The sequence below is a fragment of the Antedon mediterranea genome, chromosome 1 (genome assembly GCF_964355755.1).
Source record: "Antedon mediterranea chromosome 1, ecAntMedi1.1, whole genome shotgun sequence".
Lineage (NCBI taxonomy): Eukaryota > Metazoa > Echinodermata > Crinoidea > Comatulida > Antedonidae > Antedon > Antedon mediterranea.
This window is the reverse complement of record NC_092670.1, coordinates 6,331,202-6,356,053: the sequence shown is the minus strand read 5'-3', so window position 1 is coordinate 6,356,053 and position 24,852 is coordinate 6,331,202. Positions and strand designations below refer to the sequence as shown.

General features: G+C 30.5%; 1 protein-coding gene across 3 annotated transcripts in view; it reads right to left on the bottom strand.

Moving 5' to 3' along the window:
* Window positions 1–24,852, bottom strand: part of LOC140054830 (sorting nexin-13-like) — a 37,924-nt gene that overhangs the window by 12,723 nt on the left and 349 nt on the right. For 2 of the 3 annotated variants that reach the window (XM_072099927.1, XM_072099940.1), the window contains exons 2-13: window positions 19,665–19,780; window positions 18,621–18,735; window positions 14,241–14,330; window positions 13,517–13,638; window positions 12,489–12,607; window positions 10,963–11,073; window positions 4,583–4,755; window positions 3,875–4,022; window positions 3,157–3,272; window positions 2,474–2,567; window positions 1,133–1,329; window positions 39–146 (exon numbers count right to left, since the gene is read on the bottom strand). In XM_072099927.1, coding sequence (XP_071956028.1) covers window positions 39–146; window positions 1,133–1,329; window positions 2,474–2,567; window positions 3,157–3,272; window positions 3,875–4,022; window positions 4,583–4,755; window positions 10,963–11,073; window positions 12,489–12,607; window positions 13,517–13,638; window positions 14,241–14,330; window positions 18,621–18,735; window positions 19,665–19,780 — 1,509 coding nt within the window. The remainder of the gene's footprint in view (window positions 1–38; window positions 147–1,132; window positions 1,330–2,473; window positions 2,568–3,156; window positions 3,273–3,874; window positions 4,023–4,582; window positions 4,756–10,962; window positions 11,074–12,488; window positions 12,608–13,516; window positions 13,639–14,240; window positions 14,331–18,620; window positions 18,736–19,664; window positions 19,781–24,852) is intronic. The other variant, XM_072099934.1, reaches the window with a different exon arrangement.

Genomic DNA, 24,852 nt, shown 5'->3' with positions numbered 1-24,852 from the left:
GGTAAGATTTTAAATTTAGTAGTGCAACTTTAACTTACCAGTTTCTGAGCCTCATCAAACACTTTCTCAGAGGGTTCTCCTAATTTAATCCTTTGGTGCGTTCTCTTTAACACCGTATCATCCCCTATATTTATTCGATGGGATGCCTGAAACAATCAGAATTGTATTTAAAATAAATAGACATAATAGTATAGTCTAATTACACAAACTCCAGATTCATTTAATTGAAGTTTCAACAGTATTAAATTAATTTAGAAGTAGAAAAAAAAAATAGAAAAATTATAATAAATTTAATCTGCATTCTATTTGAAAACAATTCATTTATATACATGATTAAAATTCAAACCAAAATTTATTCACACAAGATTTGTCCAGGTTTGTAATAACACTGTACAGCAACTTGTAATGTATTCTTTCTTACACAAGAAAGATATAATTTTATTATCTATTTGTTGTCAAATATCAATAATACAAATACAATATTGCTTTTTTCTGTAACCCACATGCATTCTTTCGTTATTCATAAATTCATACATTTTATTCAATTTATATCTACAGTATTACTTGTTTTTATTAATGTACAATAAAATAAACTATGTCAGAAACAAACGTATCAATACAGAAGAATTAATATGATATGTATATATGTGTGTAATATATTGTTTGAAGGTTTGCATGGCGAAATCAAATGTTGATATAAAGTTTGCAGTACACCACGTGTACTACTTCTGAAAAGAACTGTTGAGTTTCTCGACGTTTCGATTACTATACTTTGAACATTTTCAGGAGTGAGAATGCAAAAAGTCCAGGAAACTGGTATAAAAGTGGAAAAGGGTGGGACTGGTATGAAGCTAGAAACAATAGCAAGTTCACACAGTGGGAGGGATTGAAACTAGCTATAGAAGAGCATTGTTTCTAGACTTTCTGCATTCTCACTCCTGAGAACGATCAAAGCATATTGATGGAACGTTGAGAAATTCAACAGTTCTTTTCAGAATTATTATACGTGGTGTACCACAAACCTATATCAACATATATGTGTATACCAAGAAAACTCGGATATATAATCTAAATGTTAAAACTTTGTTGTGAAATTTTGATTATGAATATAGATCAAATAAATGTTACTCACATCCTCAGTTAGGTATTGTTCAAAGATACTCCAAGCTTCATTCCGTAACATTTCTAACTCGTGCGATGATGCGATTTTGGACGGATGCTTTCGCTGTAAGTGAATCGCGGATATTTTCTGTTCTGCCGTTACTCTATAGCTTTCAACAGTGAGGTAAAAATGTAGGTAAGATTGGGCATTAATTGACCCCATAAACTCTGTGAAAACACAATCAATAGATTACTCAATATAACCTGTAAATTATAATAATAATAATTCAGAAATCAATAAATCATAAAATGTAAATGAACATCAATTTATTATCAGCATTTACTAATGTACAAAGAACATATGTGTCATATTGCTGCAGAGTATGAGATCATTTTGTGAAACAGTTAATTTTATAATTGGCTTGAATAATAATAATGTACAGTACAGTGTAATGGTAGAAGAAATAAATAATTTCCTACTAAACTTATATTAAAAAGTATAATAAAGTTATTAGTGATATGTTGTCTGGTGACTCAGCGAACGTTAATGCGAGAAAGAGAACATAAGTGTGTATTGTAATTAGACTATTTGAAAATAGATTAAGAATTAATGTTAGGAAATGTGTTAACTAACGTGACTAAATCACATTCAGAAACAAGCTAATGTGATTTGAATTTTAAGACACACATTACAGACACTTCTTTAAATTAGATTATTAGGCGATGACCAGTAGAAAACTAGACACAGATTATTATAGGGTCATCTTGTACCTTGTTGCTTCAATTAATTAATTACTTTACTTTCACAGTATTTGGCCTGTACATTTTTCATATATTCTATACATTTACTTTGAAAAAACAAAATTTGGAATAAAATTTAATTGAACATCTATTAGAAAGAGTAAGTAATTGTTTTCTTGTGTGTTGATCATGCCTATAAGAAAAATCATTAACATTTTTGCTTCTCTTTGATGATTGTATTGTCCATTCATTCTGGTAATCCATCTTTTAAAGTTCTAAAGTGATTTTTCCCTATAATACTCAAGAACACTGTCTCATTTTAGATCAATCCATTTGAAACTTGACAGAGTTAAAATATATTCAAAGAAGCAGGTGGAAATAACAAAAGCATTTTGAAACAGTAAACAGTTCAGGAAATTACGAACATCAGTTTTATAATAAATGTCATTGTAAAAGTTTCTATTTCTATTTTATTAATAGCTAATAAATGTAATACTTACATTTCTAGGACATCTTTCAAATTGTCCTTTATTTTAAATTATACTAACAAAAGTTTACTTCTAATAAATGTTATTGTACAAAAATAACTTTTTTTATTTTAATATGAATTTTCAACAAAAAACCAACTTACCTATAAAATGGGATAATGCTATATTATTTACTAGCACAACATTGAATGGTAATGAATACAGGTTGGAGTAATCATCATCTTCTCCATCAACCTCCTAAAAATGATAAGAACAGACAGAAAATTGAAAATGAATACGTAGTTTGCTTAAAGATGTAAGTTGTGAAAAGTATCCAAAGCAACAGACTCAACTTTCCAACAATATTGTTTTTTTAATTTTGTGTTGGAAATGCTGAGGTTTTCATCCATCCAATAGGGAGGTTTCACAACCTCTAAATATAATAACTAAAACGGATACATTACAAAAACATTTGTTTTCGTAAGCCAGTTTAAAATATGACTGCGGTAAATTTTGAACTAAGTGTAGGTACATGTTGATTGACTAGGCCTAGCGTAATATCAGAAATTAAAAAACGCATGTTAAATTTACTATTATAACACTCATCAAAAAGGTGATAAAATAGATCAAATATATATTCATTTTGTACTTCCAAATATGATGGTGATAAACACAACACGAATGGGTTACATATATCAAATGGGGATCAGCTCAAAAGTTTACCAAATGTGTGATGTATCCGCATTCATTATTGAATTTTGTAAGGTTAAGAACCCTCCCTATTGTTTTTCTTATTATTATCATTATAATTTCTTTTTTTTAAATAATTTTATGTAGCAGTACATACCACCTCCATTGCCTGTTCGTAATCGTCGCCATCATTCCTGCGTTGTATCGTTTGCAGACAAAGTTTCTTAACAAACTGTAGACTGTTTAATTGTTGCTTAGCATCTGGTTCTGAACCTACACACAAATAAAACAACTTTTGAGTAAAAAGGTAGCATTTAAAGACCAAAGTATTCTACTGCAGTTACTGCAGCAATCTTCTGTTGCAAAAATGTTTCAATGAAGAAGTTTATGAAGCATTCACTTCAATAAACTGTGTGTATATTTTAATATCCAAACAATGTTTGTAAAATAATGATTGTTATTATCTTTATCAGGTTTAAAGAGTAAACTAAATTTGACTGGAGTAACTGCAGCATAACAATGTTGACAGGGTCTCTTAACTTTTCTTTTTCATTCATGTACTAATTTTTCCATCATTTTAACATTATAATAGTGTTGCTGGAGTATAGTGGAAGTTGGATTTCTGATCACATGATCGGGAGTTTGAGTCCAATGCATGCCTTGTCACATTGCCTATTATGTTATGTTTGCCTCTCTCCACCCAAGTGTACATTATGGGTTAAGTTAAAGCACCAACTGCGCTGATTACTGGTTCCAATATTATGAAATACTGTTCTTTTCATACGTGTTTGAAAATAACCGAAAAGTGAAAGCATCATTTGAATATAAAGTATATGGAATTTGTGATATATAAATGAATGTAATATCCATCATACCATCTTCTGTCTTTTTATTTGCATCTTTTGATCGTTGCTTGGCAATTTCTGTGTCTAATATTTGATTGACAGCTTGTAGTTCATCGATTGTCGATGCCATCTTAATGACTGTTAGGAATGCCTCAGTTGTAAATGTGTTGTCTTTACACTAAAATAAAATAGAGCAAACTTGAATACAAATGATTGTGAAATAATGGAAGATCTATCAATTACAATTTGAGTTTTGAGTATACATGTTGGCCTGGAATGTCTAAAACAGCATTGTTCATAAATGGTCTGGATTTCTCATCATTGGCTTGGAAACTCCAATGTTGGCTTGAAGTCTTAGAATTGGCTTAGAGTCCCCAGGATTGACCTGGGAATACCCGAAATTTAAATGAAGTACAGTAAATGATTGACCTTGCAAAATTAGTCAAGCGTCCCATGAATGACCTGTACTACAATGTGATTTGAAATAGATTCTAAAAATTGACCCAGAGTCTACAATGATTGGTTCCGAGTCCGATGATAAACTTGAAGTCTCTAGTATTGGCGTGAAGTACAGTATTTTGGATTGTCCTAGGTGGAACCATAGGATTGTCAATTAAATATTTTTGGCAATTTAATTTTTTAGTGGATATGTGCGCTGTATAAATCTTATTATTATTATTATTATTATTATTATTATTACTATAATATAGAATAATAAAAACAACTAATTGTACTCACCCACCAGACAATGGTTTGATTTATATAATCAGGGTCCACGACCATTTCTATAATCGGCCGAATGACTCCAAATACTAGCACCTCGCGAATTATAAACCTAAAATGTTTGCTATGAAAGTCATCAGCTGGTAGAAGTAAGAATAAAAGAAGCTCACAGATACTTTGAAGATATTCTGAAAAGAAAAATAACCAAAACTAGATTTAATTCGTCACTATGACGAATTATAGGTTATATGCATTGATTTAAATAAAGATAATTGATTTTTAAAAGATATATTGATTGATTGATTTTCTCAGAATCTTTAATTATTTATAATATATGATAGGACCTTGCTAACGCGAACACCATAGCCGGTATCACAATCCGATCAAAGATCCCTCTGCGTATATTGTCATAAACCGCATTTGTTGTTACATAATAATAAAGACATAAAGTAACTTTTTATCTAGATTTCATTATAAATCATGTGTATAATCTATACACTAAGAAATAAATTTGAACAATACGGGTAATAAAAAAAAAATCTTATTTCGTTTCCCAAGGTGAGACTCGAACTCGGTACCTTAAATGCCATTGACACGAGCACAGACCATCGAGCCATACACAACTGACTAAAAGTTGGAGAAAAATTCCTCCGTGTATTTACTATGCAGTAACCACTTTGGTGCAGATAGATTATTACATACCGCAATGAATTATAATGTTTTACTATGATGACATCTTTAAAAATTTAAAAAAATGATGCACTGTCAAACTATATACTTTTAACTTTAATATATGAACTTCTTAAGGAAGAAAGTTAACGTTAAGTTTGTTATTTTGGCCTAAGAAAATGTTATAATTTGTTTGATTGTCGAAATTAATGTTGTTAAATTTAATATGCCATTAATGATGACTTAATCAACTTTTGTTTTTCTAATTTCATAATAAATCATACATATGATACATACACTTCAAGAAAATTAAATAAAAAATAGGTGTTCCCGAGCATTCTAACGATATATATTAATTTTAAAATTTAGCATATTTTCACCATTTTGTTAACTTACACGTGCGTAGCCCGTCACTTTTGACGTGCTCGTATAACGCTGTTTCGCGTTGAAAAGTGAATAAAATATGATGATATTATTAAAGAAAGGTTATACAACAGTAATCGGACACAAACAGTGCGCATTAACGTTTGACGCGCAGTGCGCGTGCAAAAATCTGCGCACTCATGGCAATTTTTTAAACGCTTAAAATTGCCTGAAACGTACTCTAATTTCATCGAAAATAAATTCTGACAATTTTCAACATTTTAAGCGCGCGTACGCATGCGTTATATGCGCTACGCACGTAATTGTATTGCCATATGATGAAATATGACCTGAAATTTATGAGTACCAAATTTTGTTTAAAAGTGATTCATGTTTGTGAAGATATGATTACAAACGTGATTTCGTTAAATCGCGCGTAGACCGCGTAATTTTTGATTGCGCATCGTGAAAACATAACCACATCGATTCCTGGCCATAAGGAATATACTCTGAAAAATTGACTTAGATAGATGAAACTGATGCCAAGATAATTCACGGACAAATAGTGCTAAGGAAAGAATAAATAAATAAATAAATAAATAAATAAATAAATAAATAAAGATTTTGACAGAATCAAGAGGTTATATGCATATCATGCATATAACCTAATAAATAATTACACAAACCAAAAGTGGTGTTGGTAGTCTACAGTATAAGTATAAGTGCTAGCTTACCGGGATAAACCGACATTGAGAGAGCTATAACTCAAATATATAAAATATTTATGAATCACCCCTGTCAGAAAATGGTACATTCCATGAACCCTGCCCTCAAGTGGGAATATCCCAACACACCACCATCATCATTTAGGCATTAACAATGGTGTTTGCTTCATTGATCTTAAATTAATTGTAACTGTATACAGTAATCATAATTTTCATGGATTTACCTTTTTTTTAATCTAATATAGTTTTCATACTAGTATTATCTAATAATAAAACGTCAACACAGTGTACACGTCTTTATTATTACAGTACGGATTATTAATATACTTAGTAAATTATTATAAAGATACAGTATCTTTCAAACGTAACATAAAATTGAAATATCATACATTAATTGTTTCATTATTGATCCTTTCTGAAATGTATTACATAAAAATAGTAAAAAATGTATTTCAATTTATAATGCTAAACACACACTGAAATAAAAAAAACGTTTGTAAATTTGATAGAATTCTTTTTTGCCTCCAGCTAAATTTATTCATAATTTATATTATAATGATAACGCACCCTGATAGGATGAAAAACATGTTTGTAAACATTTTGAATGCAAGAGGAAAAAATAAATCAACATGAGAAGAATACTAATATCTGTTTGTTCTATAAGTCGATAGAATTGTGTTTTGCCTCTAACTATAGGGGAACTTAACACTTACAATATAATAGATATACAGTATGGACTAATCATACTATGTCTTTTCTTTGTAGTTAATTTTTAATGGAGTTTTATGCTACAAGAAATCAAATTTCATGTTCATTATATAGCTGTATCTGTATCTAATTCATTAATTGTCTGTCGATATATTATAATTATATATTTTTCATAGAGCAAAGTCAAACACTTTAATTTTTTAAACATAATTAATAATTAATTTAAATGTTGTAAGCAGCCGAATATCAGTATAAAAGAATGGTAAGCTAAAAATGTCAAATGTAGTTTAATTTGAGGTGTGTAAGTTTGTAATTAACCAACTAAAGCCTTGTCTACACTATCAAACTTTATTCAAAATAATGTGCCCATATATGGTAGTGATATGCCCAAATATGGTAGTGATATGACATCACATTTTTTTGAAAGTTTGATAGTGTAGACCAGGCTTAAATACTAACCACATAATTTTGATATAATTACAGATGTCAATGTACAAATTCAGTCAATCATTATTAAACAAAGTAAGCATAACGGTTCCACATTGATGATACTGTTTAACCATTATATCTACTACGTCTGTCTATAATTAGCATTTCAAACAGCCCATCATTACTGCACAGTATTGCTAATACTATACAGTAATTCTGTAGATAAACTTAAAGCGTGGTTCCCACTAGAACATAACGCAAGGATGAAAGTGTTTTAACCAATGACAAGCGAAGTTACAGACAGTTAGCAATCACAAGCGAATAAGCCATCGCTTGTGATTGGTCAATTCACTTGCGTTGCGTTACGTCCTTGTGTTGCGTCGCTAGTGGGAACCACGCTTAATTAACCAAAAAAACCTGCCCTGCACATTAACTCTTGACTAATAATAAGCATGTGTGTGAACCTTGATTCTGGTTCACACACAAAAACCAATCCAAATATTGTACAAACCAAGCAATAAATGTTCTATTCTATTCTGGCATCAATGAAACAACTAAATATGTCGACATTTTGAATTTATTAAAAAAAAATGTTCCAGAGTGAATAAAACTGCTTGCAAATCAACTGTTGACTGGATGTTAAAAAAGAGCACAGGAATCAATAGGTACTATTTATAAAAAGGGGACAGTAAGAATATGTCGAAATTTAGCATTAAATATTTTTGTAGGTTCAACGAACAGCGAGAATTAATAGAAAGATGTCACATGGATATTATAAGACTATTGGTATATGTTACAAATAATTAATTAATGTAAAGTAATACTGTATTATAGTTTAGGTGTGAATGGATATGGCACCTTTCAAGTTCATAATAAGCACTTAGATTGGATTATCCCAGTCTAAACGAATGGTCTAATGGAGGATTTAATGAAATAATTTTTATCATAAATGATGGTCTCTACTTCAAAGTAAGTTATTGTTTCAAACCAAGTGAAAAAGGAACTCACATAATATTATTATTAATATAATAAAATATATTTGGTTTCTGTGAATGACTCACCATATTTGAAAAAGTGGCATGGAACATGTCCCAGGTGCTTAAATAGTTTGTAAAAAAACACAGCTTAAAGAAAGTTATAAAACTAAAATAAGGCCCAGTGAACAGAGAATAAAGGATAGAGACAAAGGGCTTAATATCCTTCTGTCTGAGTAGCAAAATAATATGTTGGCCTTTATTATACTTTGAAAGAAAGAGAAAATTAAAAGTAACATTATCTTGGAAATCGGAAAATTACTTCAAACTCAACTAATAGCCAATATCCAAGTCAATATTATTTCAGTTTATATATTGATATCATAAATTCTAATATTCAATCCAGTCAATTATTCACATGGTGCTCAAGGCGCAATGATGTTGCTATTCATTAGCATGTCTGCCATTTGTCAGAGATCAGAAGCAGTATATCCGAATTAGATTCATAAACTAGTGTATATAATCTAAAAAATTCTGATTATTATTCTACTTATTGCAATAGTAGTTTATGTCTCTATGGAATGAATGTAGCAGCTATATTAAATGCATATTTGCCTATTAAATCACAGAATATTATAAAGATTTTTTTGTTATGCTCATCTTTATAATGAAAAACAACCTGTTATTACAGTAGAGACATGGTTGAGTAATATTGTTTTTATTTTCCACAATTTATTATTACTTGTATAGTACTGTTACTAATTAGTAATCAGTTGTATTTAAGACAAAATAAAAAAGAATCATATTATAATTACATATATCATATCTCTCATAAAAAAAAATTCTAAATCTTGTAATTTTCATTCCTGATGATCAAATAAAGATTGAAACGTTGAATCATGGCTTGCCTCTTGTAATTTTCAAAGCTCAATAATTTTCTTAATAGTTTTTCTGTGTAAGAATGTATGTGAAAATATGTACTGTATACCGTACTTTAGCATGAATATGTCTACTTTGAGATTCATAAACTAAATCTAAGGGCCCGTTTCTGCTGCCAACCCAAAATATACCGTATAAATATACCGTATATATACCGTATATGAAATTCGTGCACCGTTTCCGCTGCACATACTTCGTGGGTGGGTTGTAAAAAAGTTGGCTTTCATTACCCAAAATGCATTTCGTGAGACGGAAGTATGGATTGACCTCGTGTAGTGAGGTTTTTACCTACCGGTACATGCTGACAAAAACAAAACAATGATGGTTTCTCAAAACGTCGTAGCATTGCTTTCTATTTTAAATCTAATGAGCAGAAGCGGCAACGAATTTACACCGCACATACAAGCACAATCTAGAAATGTCACTATAAATAAACTCTGTTATTCAAATTGAGTTTATATTATGCTATATTATCCTATATTGCCGTTTTAATTTCCATTTTCTATTATACAGTATTTTACCATGATTTTACATCACGTTATTGTCGTGTAAGAACATTCGATTTATTGTAATTAAAATCTCGGTATCTCTTCTGTTGCCATGCAGTCTCCCCCCAACTTTCGCTTCCCCCCACAATTGAATTGCAAAAATAGTGATTTGTTCGGTCCACAGTGACATTTTGATCTGTTGCTTGCTTTTACACGTGTGTTTCAACTTTCAATGCAGCAGAAAAACCAAAACAAACGCGTCGCACTCTGTTAGTTTTTGACCTCGTGTCATGGATCGGGTCACATTTACGGTATATTTTGAGTGCAGCAGAAACGGGGAACGAAATATATGGTATATTTTGGAATATACCGTATAATATCCATAAACGATGGGGATATTTATGCAGTATATATACCGCAAATATATACGGTATATTTTTTATGAGACCCATTTCTGCTGCCAAAAAATATACCGTATATAAAATATACCGTATATATACGGTATATTTTTGGCAGCAGAAACGGGGCCTTAAACAATCTCTGCTGATTATTATTCTAGTTTACTAGGATGTAGGGCATTTACGCAATAAACATACACCATTTCAAGAATGATGATTTGTTAACTTTAGCTCTTCCCATGCATGGCCAGTTGTATTATTATGGAATAATAAATACCATACCTTATGTAATATAATTTTAAATTAAAATTGAAATTTAATATGATTACAAATTTGCAATTTTATCATCACTGTTTTTTTTCCATTGTTCTGAATTTTAATGTTACAAATTGTTTGCATAGATTGCATGTAATACATTATCTTATCTTTCATTACAAACATGTGCTTTGCACATTTTCATAACAAAATAATAAAATTCTATGCATCTGTTTGATATGATAGTAATATTGTTTCATTCGCCAGAATGGCGAGTGGTTATTTGGTTGATCAGGTATGTGTGTGTTTCTTTCTATCTTTGTTAGTTAGCAGGATTACTCACAAAGTTACTCACAAAATTAAATTTTCATATGCCTAGGCAGTGGTTTGCGTGCTCTAAGTGCCATTTTAGTGAATAATATATTTCTGATAATACTGTAAAATTACCTATTTCATGTTCGTCTTTGGTACATATCCGATCTCTACATAGATCTTTCTCCATCTCTAATTCTAAATCAAAGAAGATGTCTTCTATACTAATTTCCTTATCTTCTGAATCTGTAAATAAAAATATATTTGTTTATTTTTAAAATAAATTGAACAACAAATTACATCAGCTCTCAGAGAACCGGACAAAAACTTTCCCAAAACTAGAATTTTTTTTTGCTTACTAATTAAAAGGTCCCAAATTAATGTTTACCATTAAATATACTGCAGGATGTTTAATGTCGCTAGCATTAAATACTTCTATAATTTTCTTTTTAACATTTATTTCATAATAGTACACACAGTGAAAAAATAAATAAACTATTAGGAACTACTAGGAATAAAAGGTACAATCTGCACTATTCAAATTCTGGTGGAGAATGCTGAAAATGTATCTGAGTGAGAAGAGAATTTTTAATCACTTGAAAAATATTGTATCTATTTTTGGAAACAGGCTGATAGTTTGCAGACATAAAAATATTTTAAAAATAAGAGATAAAAGCACTAAAAAAACTTTACTAAATATAGTGCATGTTTTCTCATAATTTATATAACTGTTGCTATGGAAACTAATTCGTTGACTTATTGATTGTAAATCTTATACACATATGGTGAGTAAATTAAATTAAAACAGACTGCAAAAATCAGTGAAAAAAAAATTTGCTTTTTACATTTAGTAGTTACATTCAAGTTCAACCATATTAAATTGCAAATACACAAAAAATGTCAGTAAAAATCTAGATTTTAAGAGCATTAGTTTAGTTTGCAGAATATTGATTAATTTTAATCCATTTTCTATTTCTATAATTACATTATATTGTATAGTTTTTCTATAAATAGGCTTTTTATTTATTTTTCTATTGTACATAATCGATTGTATGAAATGTTTTATTTCTTAAGATCTTTTTTGTAAGCACTTAAAAATATTGTACTTTTAATATAATATAAACACAATTATTTTGTTTATTGTATTTTACAGTGTATATGCTGAATAATAGACCATATGTGCCCTCATCAACAGTCAACTACATGAAGGTACTTTGTCTAGGCCTAGGCTAGCCTTAGATAATAATTTGTGCGATTTTGTTCGTAGCCCGTTTGTATTCTGAAGCTCTGTCTACACTATCAAACTAAAAAAGTGTGATGTACCCAAATATGGTAGTGATATGACATCACCATGTCCATATATGGGCACATCACATAAGGTTTGATGTGTAGACAGAGCTTAGTCTGAGTGGTAGTCTGTTTGCATTCTAATTGCCAGATGGGACCCACCCGTATGGTGACAACACAGCATTTGTTATTTTACAGCAAAAGTACAGTAAATACGACAAGTAATAATACAGTACATAAACAGAATGTTAAATTTCCATTCTTCTATCTATAGAATATCGACAGATATTTATCTTACACTATATCTTTTGCCAATAGGATGCTATGAGCAAAATTAAAAAGATATTTATGATTAAAATTCTGATTAAACATACCTTCGTTATGTCTTTGTCGTTTCAGTCTATCTTGTGCTTTGCGAAAAATCCTCAGATGTGACGCAAAATCATCCACTATTTTTCTTGTAGTATAATCAACCCAATCTACGTTTTTAGACCTGCAAGCAATTTAAAAAAGGACTGTACTGTATGTCTACCAATAACAAATATGATTTGTGCAAAATTAAAATATTTCTGATTAAGACTTTGAAATCTATGAATAATTGAGGAATTAATAAACTGGTCTACTGTTTTAATCATAAAGCAATCTTGGTGAGACAATCTATAAGAACAAAGATCAACTTGGAAAGAGTATTTCTTTTTTTACATCTATAATATAGACTTGCATTTATTGAATTGTATTAATAAATCTATCGTATTGTAATATCTAATTATAATTATTATAACATTTAAAAAAAAACATACAATTTGGCTACCATTATGAAATTATTCATAAGTGAAATAACAATATTGTTTAAAAAAACTGCAGATACTCTTTTCATCCAAACTAATTAATATTTTTGGGCTATCATCAGGATTTGTAAGTCTACATTCAGCTGATTGGATTTACAGATTGGACTTTATAGATTGCAAATGTCAAAGTTCAAGCAGAACAGTTATAAACATTTCATTACAAAATATTGAAATCTTGAATTGCCTCTTGTAGGTTATAACAACTGCTTAACCCAATTAGAAAATATTGATTATATAAAATGTTTCAACTCTGTCCTGGTTATCATTAAATCACTTGGCTTAATTACAGTTTATTTTCTTATTTAATAACACCATTAGAACCATTCAATATATTTTAAGTGGTTCTTAATTGGAGATCTTTTAGGCTAATAGGAATGTATTTCTTCAATGTTTCATTAAAAAAAATCATAAACAAACAAATTTTAGTAGAAAATACATTTAACAAAAATCATGCATTCAACAAAAATCATGCATTCAACAGCGAGCAATTTAAGGAGAGTGGATATCTGAACTATACCAAAATTCTTTAGAAATTATTCCATAGCATACTGTACCTGTTGGCAAATGTTATAATAACACTTTGTGTTGTTTGTCTGACATTGTATAAAAATTCTTCGTGATCACTTAGTTGGAAGTACCAGTCGTGAATGTAATCTCTAAACGCTAACTCAAAAACCTGGGGAGAAAATAAATTGTTAATGTAACATTATGGTTGGCAATAATATGATTAATATTTATAGAAAATACCAATAGTTTGGGTAGCCATTGACAACAATGGTTGGCAAAGATTTATGAGTTACGGCTGATGATTGGAGATGATTCTAAGGGATTGGGAAGATGTTTAGTGTGGTTTAATATGATTGGAGAAAATGCCAATGGTTTGGAAAGATATTAATTAACTGGTACAGATTATCAGTTGGATAGGTTGCTGATAACAATGGTTGGCAAAGATGTTAGGTTTGATTAATAATTGGAGAAGGTGCCAATGGTATGGTTAATGGTTGGAGAAAATGTTGATGGGTTGGGAAAATATTGACAATGATATAATTAAAAGTGTTGGAAAGATGTTGAAACAAATGGTAATGGAAAATGTTGATACCAATGATATGGTTGATGGTTGGTTTGCAAATATTGTAATGGTTGGTGATTGGAGAAGATACCAATGGTTTGGGAAGATGTTGATACAGTATGGTTGACTTTAAGAAGATGTTGATGAGTTGATAGTTGGCACAGCTGATGGTTTGGGAAGATGTTGAAAACAACCCTGCATCAACTTACCTCTTGTAATTGCTCATCAATTATATTTGATCCTGTTAGTCGCTTATCACGCTTATAGTCATTATCAGCTTTCCTAAGACCCTTAACAACCTATACAGTAGATACAAATTAATTTATTTTAAAAAAAAATACACATAATAATAATAATAGTGCTACTTGAAATAAAGTTTGCGGTACACCATGTATATTAGTTCTGAAAAAAAAACTGTTGAGTTTCTCAACGTTTCGATCAATATGCTTTGATCGTCCTAAGGAAATAAAACTATAAACAATAAAAGAAACAAAGAATTATTCACTGGCTATTGTATTTTGAAGGAGTTGCATCCAACAATGTTTCATTGTACAGTATATTTTACTATGGTTTCAATTCTCATTCCATCTACTGTAATACTAGGGATTAAACCACACATAACATGAACAGTAACACTATCTTAATTTGTACCCAATAATTTTATTAATAGATTGATATTAAAATACATATGCTGGTGGTCAGTCTTTGAAACAAGTTTAGGTTGACCTCCTTTCACACTTCATAATTGTTGGTAGTAATTGTATACTATACATCGATAAGGGTATGTTCAGACCTAATGCTTGCGTATAAAAAACGAAGGTCATATTTTAATGACCTTCGTAAAAGCAAAATGTTAAGATTCACTTTCATTATCATTCATCAAATGGAGATAGATATTATTACTGACAAATGTGCATGGCTGGGGTATTGAACAATTTTTGAAATCATTAAATAAATGTAATAATTAATATCATCACTTGATGTATTGCCAGACATTAAGCCTACTCAAGGGCGATGATAAATTTCTAATATGTTTGGGGGTAGGGGATATTAGGAACAAGATGAAAGGGCTGATTTATACAAATTTGATGTGTTTTTCGTCAAAAGTGATCTGCGCCAGTGAGACTACTTAACATACTGATTGGATACATGTGCAATACTATTAAATATCAAAGTTTCTGTTTTTGTTAAACACATACTGTGTATGTGATGTGATGTATTATGATTTACAGTTCTGTAGTACATGATTGAATGACCCTTGAATACCCTTCTCCACAAATGGTATAGTCCATGAACTATGCTCTTCCCAAAAACCACCATTATTTCTTTTCTCAAAGAGCTTTTCAAGTTTATCTTGCTCTTCGAGGAGAAAGGCTAATTTGTCGTTTTGTCCAGGCAAGCTAGGCACAAAATAAACTACATGAAAAATATTATGGATTCTTATTCTTATGAAAATGAAATTGAAAAAAAAGTTGAAGATTTAAAAGGAAACTAAAACGTTTTTAGTGTAAACCATAAGGACATCCTGTTTAGTTGAAGAATAGAATTTTAAAAAAATGGTTTTGGTATTTCTGTAGATCTACTGTCTGCAATGACAAAGCATGAGCAACACATAATTGTTGGTAAAGTCAAGAATGAACTTGAATATGGTCACGTAATAAATAATAATAAATTACTGCAGTAAACTAAATCTTATTTTGTAGAGCTAAAAATTCAAAATCATTCTTTTCAATGATTTTTTCCTTGGCAGCAGTAATGGGTCCATAAAAAAGAAAATCCTAACAAAATAATTGGGACATGAAAGAGCGTACTAATAATATTTAAATTTTTCCTCATATTAACAGTTACAGTAGATGGATATTACTTGAGATGTTATTGTACAATACAAAACTAACATAAGATGTGTACTAGGCATGATGCCAAGTAATAATTATGCTATTATCACCATAACTAAAATTACTTTGCAAATCGAATGCAGTGATGTTTTTTCTTTAATGCAATAATCAACATCTAAGTATGTTCTTAAGAACGAAAACATAACCATTGACACATGGAATCTGCGGCATAAATTGAATTTAGGAAGGCAAGACTAATGAAGCAAGGATAAAGTGCGGTAATTCGATATAGCACAAGATATAATTACACTCTTGTGAGCTACAATTGAACGGAAATTATAAAGATTTATTATTTGACATTTAAAAACTTAGTAAAGCATGATACTATTAATTATTAATATTAATAACTCTATACAATTTAACCCTAAATACCAGAACCTTGAATAATTTTTAAAATGTTTAAAGTTTTAAAAACATGATATTATACAAACATGTTTTTATATTGATATTATAGTTTTTAGTTAAAAAAAGAATTCACTATTTGTAATAAATGATGATTACACTATTTTTACAGTTCATTAATGTATCAGTGTCAAATTATTAATATAGCGCAAATTTTAATAACAATTATCAGATTTTGCTTAGGATTTAAATTTAATTATATAAATTCCATTGACTGTATTTTAAAATATTTTTAAAAATCATTTTGTGCCTGCATTAACCCCAGGTTCAAATCCAATCAAATTTTCTCATGACAAAATGTTCCCCTAAAAAAAAATGTTTGCATAGAGGATGTTTAACAAGAGTAGAATCCCTACTGTGATGTTGATTAAATTTGTTATCAACAATCCTTGTCAATTACAGACTCATTCTCTAACTGCATCTCCACATTACTTTACATGGAATTATATGCACTGTATCATGGCAAATTTCATGATATAGTGTCACATGTACAGCATCACATGTGGTACCTGTATTATGTAAAGGTTACAGTGGGTATTTCTGTAGGCTTATGAACCAGGCGTCACATGTGATACACAATGTGACACTATTTACAGAATAGTACAACAGAACAAATTATACCGGATACTGAGAATCAACTACCTTACTACTAACTAACTAACAACAGTTTAAACAAAAAAACGATAGTGTACTGTACAATAGCAATGAAACCAGTCATTGATTTTGATAAAGAGAAATAATTTAAACTGTCATTTATTAGCAGTGCCTGGTGATCTGGCTTATTGATTTAACCAATGCAACCAATTAGAAAGCAGGAAATCATTCAGGTTCATCTATAGAATAATAGTATGTAAAATACAGTATGATCCTGATTATTTATAATGAATAACGATTGAATAATTGAGAAAACAGAATGTGAATAATAACATTTATGATTGACTTTAGTCAGTTAAGCTGTGTATACATTGAGATTGTGGTTTAAAATATATTGGCAAAGGTGCCAATATATTTGGAGTTTAATTATAAACTTCAAATAGGCAAATTTTTTTTATATATGATCACGGTACATGGTAGGCCTACTGTTAAAGGTTTTTAGGGTTTATTGTAACTAGCTATTATTATGGCAACTCCTGTACTGTATGCTGTATTATATTATAACACACCAGATTGTACGCACCTTAATGCATTTTCAGTAAACATTTTGAGATTTTGACTGATGACTGATGACATTCAGAAAAATCAAATTGTTGTGCGCGCTGTCTATTGCTACTCCATGTCTAAAGCTGCCTTTTTAATGGCCTAGATTCCCGGCCTAGCATTCATTAATGATTTACGATTGATAAATTGAATAAAAAAAATAAAGAATGGTTTGTATTCGTTGAATGGAGAATATTTCATTCGATGAAAAATTGACTGCTCTATTTCAAATGAAATATTCTCACCATCCAACTCATAAACGTTCATAATTTATTTATACTATTATTACCTCTGAAAAACACTGCAGTTCTCTAATGGTATTTAAATTAAAATACTGTAGCTAGCAAACTTATACAGTACAAACATTTCACAGACTACCATATTTACCTAGGCTTGCATGGATTTTATACATACAGTAATAAAATTGGTAACTTTATTTTTTCAATCATGGTTTTTATTCCCAGATGTTGAAATAACAATTTTAACATATGGCATGAGTTTTTCTTGTGTTTGCATTGTTCAACCTAAAGTTATTAATTATACCAGCGGCTATTGAAATATTCATACAGTTGAACAAATTGTAGCTCTGGTGGAAGAAAGGAGTGCTGTAAATGGTTCCTTTGTTTTTTTTTTCTGGTTTTTTTTGCGGCTATCTTAGGAGATTATACAGTATGGATCATTTTTGTGTGTAAAGTGCTATAGAAACATCATGTATTAGACACTATATAAGACTACCATTATTAATTAAATTAAAAAGCCTTTTTAGATATTACAGTACAGTAGGACCTAAAATCTAGGTCTAATACAAATCTGCATTTTGCAGAATGCAACAAATTGTTTAATGTTTCTTTTAATCACTTCTAGAAATAAATCAGATTATGTGTATAAGTGTCAACATTTAGTTGGAAATACAAGCTGTTATTTGATTTTGAGTTGAGTTTCTGGGTCGAGTTGACAGTTATCAAGTTAAGTAAGGTATTTTACTGCCTTTACCTGAGATACTGTACAGTATACCATTGATTGCATAGTTGTGTTAAGTAAGTTTTTACTGGTTTACAATACATGAACCCTATTTCATTACTAATATGTTATTACCTTTACCTGAGATATACCATTGATTGCACTGTATAGTTGTGTTACTGGTGTTATACGATGTAACAATGTCTCCGACTCTTTGATGGCATGCAGCTTGTAAACAACTAAAAATGCTCTGAAAAGAGTAAAACGGAGAAAAAAATATTTAAAAAAATTAATATGTTACATGTCATGATTATAACATGTTTTGAAATCTGGAATTGAAATTCTTGAAAATAATAATAAAAAAAACCTGTGTGAATAAATAATTCAATATTAAAATTACTGTCTTATAAGTATGTACCAAAGATTATTAGAGGTCAAAGGTTAGCAATTAGATCATATCTCCATGTTCTTCAGAATTAATAACTGCACCATGTACAGAATGACATTGATGTCATACAGAGTATCAAGGAAATGAGATTTCTAAATGGGAAATACTGTAATAGTTTAGTTGACATGTGTAAACACCTCTTTGATGTTTAAAAGATGATATCAGTATCGTACAAAACTTTAATAGAATTTAAACTCAATCACAATGATTTCTGCTGCAAAAAAAACAGCCTTTTTTAGTATATTTACTGATGTACCTACAGTATGAGAATATCGCTATGGCATCATTAAAGATGTAATCCAGTTTGAGGGAGCTTTTTCGGTTTCAAAGGCTGAAGTTAGGATCTTGAAAACTCATTTCAAATTTGTCATTAAAACATCAACAAATGTTGAAATGCGCATGTCTGTGATCTAGGATCAACAAAATTGGGTTAAACTATAGGGTTATGTTCTCCTCTTGAATGGGAAAAGGCGTATGTCGGTTCATCCAGGTAAGCTAGTCACGTAATACTGTAGACAACTGAACAACAAATTTCTAAACTTGCAATTAAATGAGAGAATAGTATGTACTGCACCTACTGATATGATTTCTTACAGTGCATTTCCTACAGTATTCAAGTTTTCACAAAATTGAAAGTTCCTTTTAGTAGTTTAATAATTTTAAACATACTGTAGTTTAAAAATTGTAATCTGAACATTACACTTTTACAGTACCATCTCAAACAAACTTACCCTCCTATAAATGCTGCAATATAAGCCAGAAGGAGAATGGGTGCCAAGAAGCCAAACGTTAGAAGAAAGAGCACAAAAGCCAAACCAGTCCACATCAACAACGCTTGCTGCTGCCCCTGTAAACAAGAAATTAACAAGCATTTATTTCACTGTATTATGAGTTTCCACAACGACAAACAAATCCAAATGTATTGTATAGAGTGAGAAACTGATGCATAATTGGATTTAACTCTCAAACTTGTTCACATATAGCCCCAATGCACAAAGCTTCTAAACTCTTCGCATTATTACCCTACTCTTTTTGGATCAAACAATGGAAACATACGCCCATAACACAGCTACTGTAGTAATTTAGCGCAATTGTGTTTTGACCAATACAAGGTACGGTACCAATTTATACACCTGGGTGGAGAGAGATAAACGTACGTAAAGTGTCTTGCATAAGGATACAAGTAATGTAACAAGCATTGGATTCAAACTCACAACCTCATGATCAGTAGTCAGCACACTGAGCCACACGCCTTTAATGTGAAATTATCCAGGGTGTTACATTACTGTATTATAATAAAACACTATATTATCAGCAAAGGTAAAGGTACTGTAATTATCTTAGTCCGCAATCTTAACTGGAAACTGAAAAGAAATTGGGGTTAGTTTATTCACACAGTTTATAAGCGGTTATTTGTTTGCAGCAGAATCAAGGCCTTGGTGAATCTGCAGCTTTATTCAAAGAAACTTTCCTGATCTTAACCATACAGTAGAGAGGATGATCATTGTTTAGCATAGTTTGTCATAAGTAATCAAATAAAGGAAAAGCAACTGACTTGCAGTTGACCTTTCAAATCATATGATCAATGTGGTAACTTGACATTGGCAGTTACTAAACCCTGTGTTTTTCTGTTCTCAGCTTTGAATAAAATACAACAGTTTTGACAAATTCGTTCTTCAAGATGTACTGCACATCTGCTACTAGTTTTAACTACTACTACACAGTGCATTTGAAACCAATATACAGTAGTTTGAAAAGTCAAAAACTACTGTACAGTAAGGTAATATAGTATCACTACCAATGTCAAGTTTGAGATACAGTACTGTCTGCTGGTTTGAGTGAGATTTACCAATACCATTGAACATTATGCTGTGCAGTACTGTACAGTACATGGTTAATTATCGAAAAATTAAAAATAATGATGATAACTAATGATAGTTTTTGTGTCATCCTCTCGACTCTTTGAAATGGGATAAGGTCTCGACAAAAGTGTCAACACCTACTGCATGTCAAAAGAATTTTTTTTCACCCTGTTCCAATTTCGTTTTTATTTAGGCAACTATTACAAATTTATCCACGTTCTCTTAAATAGACTAACAGCACTATTAGGTACAGTAGCATTATGTAATAATATTTTTTTGTCTGAACTAGACTTTTGTACTCTTAATAATGTCTAGTTTGCACTGTGTACTTTACTACTTTTACTATACAAAACTCTGGAATCCAGGCACTGCACTTGAGACTGCATAGTATGCATAATTAGGTGATTTGTATGCACAATGACCATTCTACCATTATCAACATCATTATCATTTAATATCTGAAGAGACAGTTAGTCTCACATTGAATTGCTATGCAATACAGTATAACAAAACAATATTTTCACAAAGACAATTTACTTTGATCAATATTAATGATGATAGCTTTGTGTAAAATATTAACTAATACAATACTTTGATCGATAATATTTAAAATAATGATAGCTTTGTTTAAAATGTATCGCTACTGTAGTACAGTATACAGTATAATTCATCTTTTTAAAATAAGTCTTTTATCCTTTCTAGGTACAGTACAGTACTTTTTTTTCAGTAAAATAAGATCACCAACATTTTTCTATTGACTTAAGTCACTGACTGCAGTTTGTTTACAATGATTTAATACAGTAGTTTCAATGGAATATGTGTTTGAATGATTTACCCACTGGACAATTTCACTCTCCAGACAATACTGTTTAATACATCTAGTCTTACAGTAGGAAAATTAATTCCTTCTAACCCAAGAGAACAACTACTGTATCCCCATACCACCACCATGCAATCCCTGGACAAATACACTGTATGAAAATTACCGAACTGAAGGTCATTTTTCTAGTATAAAATATCGTCACACAGGGCCGGTACAGTTTTCTACAGACATTACTAGCGAGAAAAATATTCGCTGGATTTTATATAGTATTCTACTGTATCTAATGACAGGGACACAAAATTACAGACACAAACATCAAGTCAAAATAATACTGCTTAAAGAACTATAACAAGATCCTCTGAGCGATATTCACGTGATGGCATTTCAACCAATGGCGTTCATGTATTTACATAGGCAATGTAATAATGATATATTACAAATTCAATCTAAATTTAATATACAGTGAATCTTTATTTTTATAACAGTTTATTGGATTAGTTTTAATAACAGTGCATTGATTATGTTGGTTTTACAATCAATTCTATTAGTAGTAAGACTTTATTTAATGTATTCATCCTTCTATTCGTGGAAATTCATTGAGCTGGTACAAACAAAAGATTTGATTAAATCATATTATGAGATACGGTAAGGGCAAATGTTTATTGAGGTAAGCTAAAATAAACTGCAAATATAAAAAATACAATATACAGGGTTTGAACGATCATATTATTAGTAATGTATGCTATTTATCAAATGATCAGCATTATTTTGTAGTCGTACTGTACAGTGCTATACTGTAATGATGTAAACATACTGTAATCTGAGGTTGTTTTGTATAAAAATACTTTATGGTTGCTCTATAGTACTGTAGCTGCAATAGTATGTGTACAGTTAATATTAAACTAGCAATGCACAGATGAGATATGGCATGCAATCACATCAGCAATAATATTTTGTCATATGTACCGCTCTGCCAACGAGCTAGGACTGTAGGCATGTTGTGTCATTGATTTTTGCCTGGATCCGACAGGAGAATACACCAAAACCATGTAGAAGCCCATTCTGCATGCGTATAATAAATGCAGTATCCCAGTCTACTGTATTTGAAGATATTGTATGTTGGACTGGGAATATCAGTGTAGGTAAGGGGAATAAAGACCGAATTGAGAAGGTTCTGTGCAAACGCTTGACTCTTTCTTGCTGATGTTTCCATGCCATATTGGAATTCATCAACATGGCGAAATTAGCGACTCTATCGTTAGAAGTTATGGACAGTGAATGTGGAGGCAAACCGTTACAAGTACTCGTTTTACCCAGGGGATATGAAAATTTAGAAAAGATACTGTACAGTAGTTCTTTTTTCCTTTATATTTATTTAAGGTAAGCCAAGATATGAGCGCTGTAATTTCCATTATATTGGATTATATAAAAGGAATTTGTACAGTATACTGTAAGGTATATATCTATCTATCTGAATGTACTGTTTAGCTAGGTCCTACAGTAGGTTGTTTGCAGAAAATCGAAAGCCCCCTATTGTGTCCTTAAATTCCCTAATAAAAACTAGATGAGATAACAGTTAATGCATTGGAACTACAGTACAGTATGACAAGGTAATCAAGTGCATTGGGGAAGAAGGAAGGAGGCATAAATTAATAAATTGTATTGAAACTTGCTTTTATTACTCTAGTAAGTGCAAGTAATATAGGATTGTAAAACACTAAAAAAGATTAGTATCTCATTTCAAATAAGAGTGGAAATTTATAAAATGTTTAAATAAATCACTTTAACAGTAACCCAATACTAATAATAATCATTACAGTTTATAGTTTTATAGTATTTACTCTTTATTCTTCAAACACAACTCGGGAATTTTGAGTAACAGTAGGCCTACTAATACTACTGTATTGAAAAAAAACCACAATTAACATTAAATTTAAAGCCTTTTAGCACAGACATAACAGAGTTTCTGTTTACAGTATTACCTGTATGTCAAAAACTTACCTCTTTGTATTAGTTAGCACAAACTCAACATACCATAGATTATCACTATTCTTTAGTAGTTAGTATTGTACACTTACACATTTTTAATTTAAACATCTCCAATTGTAACCTTTTATTATATAAATTTATTACTTTTTAAAATTAATTTTTTTTATAAAGTGTAAATGTTGTTGCTGGTTGGTAGTTAGTGTTGTGATGAACATTATTCCTATACCAAAGCCTATTTGGCTGAATTTGTGACCCAAATTTTAAACTAATTACTATGGCAATCAATAATTGGTTTTCAAAAAAAGTTTAAGCAGTTTGTCAGCAATAACAATAAAATGATGTTACAAACAATCCATGAATATTGAAAGTTTCAATCTTTATTTAAAATTTGAAAAATCTAGAACACTAATAATAGTATTAGCAGCTAAATAGCAGCAAGGAAGTGAAATTCTATCTTTAGATCCATTCCAAAAAATGTTTTTTGTTCATGGTTTTTTTTAAGACGGTTTGTATTCTGTTAGTGTTAGTAAAAAGAAAAAGAAAATGTTATCAAACGTTATGCAAAAAAATCAAGGGTAGTGCATCCCTGGACATAAACCAAGTACATATTTTTTTTTATTTAACCTTTAATAATACTGTATGGGTTATAAGTGTTAAATACTGTCAATTCAAGGATATCTGTGTCTATCTCGCTAATGAAGTGTTAATAGAATGAAATAAGAATCAATAAGAAAAATGAAATAGAGGTTTTTACGTCATTGGTTGAAAAACTATTGATCAAGCAATTATTGATTGGTACTTTATATATACTGTAGTGAAACATATTATGCACTTTGTCAATTGTATGACCCACTATACGACCCCGGGAGAGGTGCGTCATGAATATGTCATTTTCCAATAATTATTGATGAAGGGGCGCGTCCAAAAACATAACGAATGTACTGTACCAGGACCTGTGTGTGTCTGTACAGTTTATTAAATATCCAGAGGAGACGTGATATTATCATTATATGCATAGGCCTAGTTCATGGTCTCAACTGTCTGTTTCTCTACATTCCCTACTACTAGCCTTCTATAATGTACTGTAACCTCTCTATAGTATAGTATATTGACTAGGCTAGGGCTTAACTAAACCTAGGCTAGAGGTAGGCCTACCTACGCCGGCCTACATGTCATAGGTCTCCTACTAGCTAGCCTAACCCTACTCTCTAGTAGGCCTTACTAAGACTTACTTAGGCCTAGCTA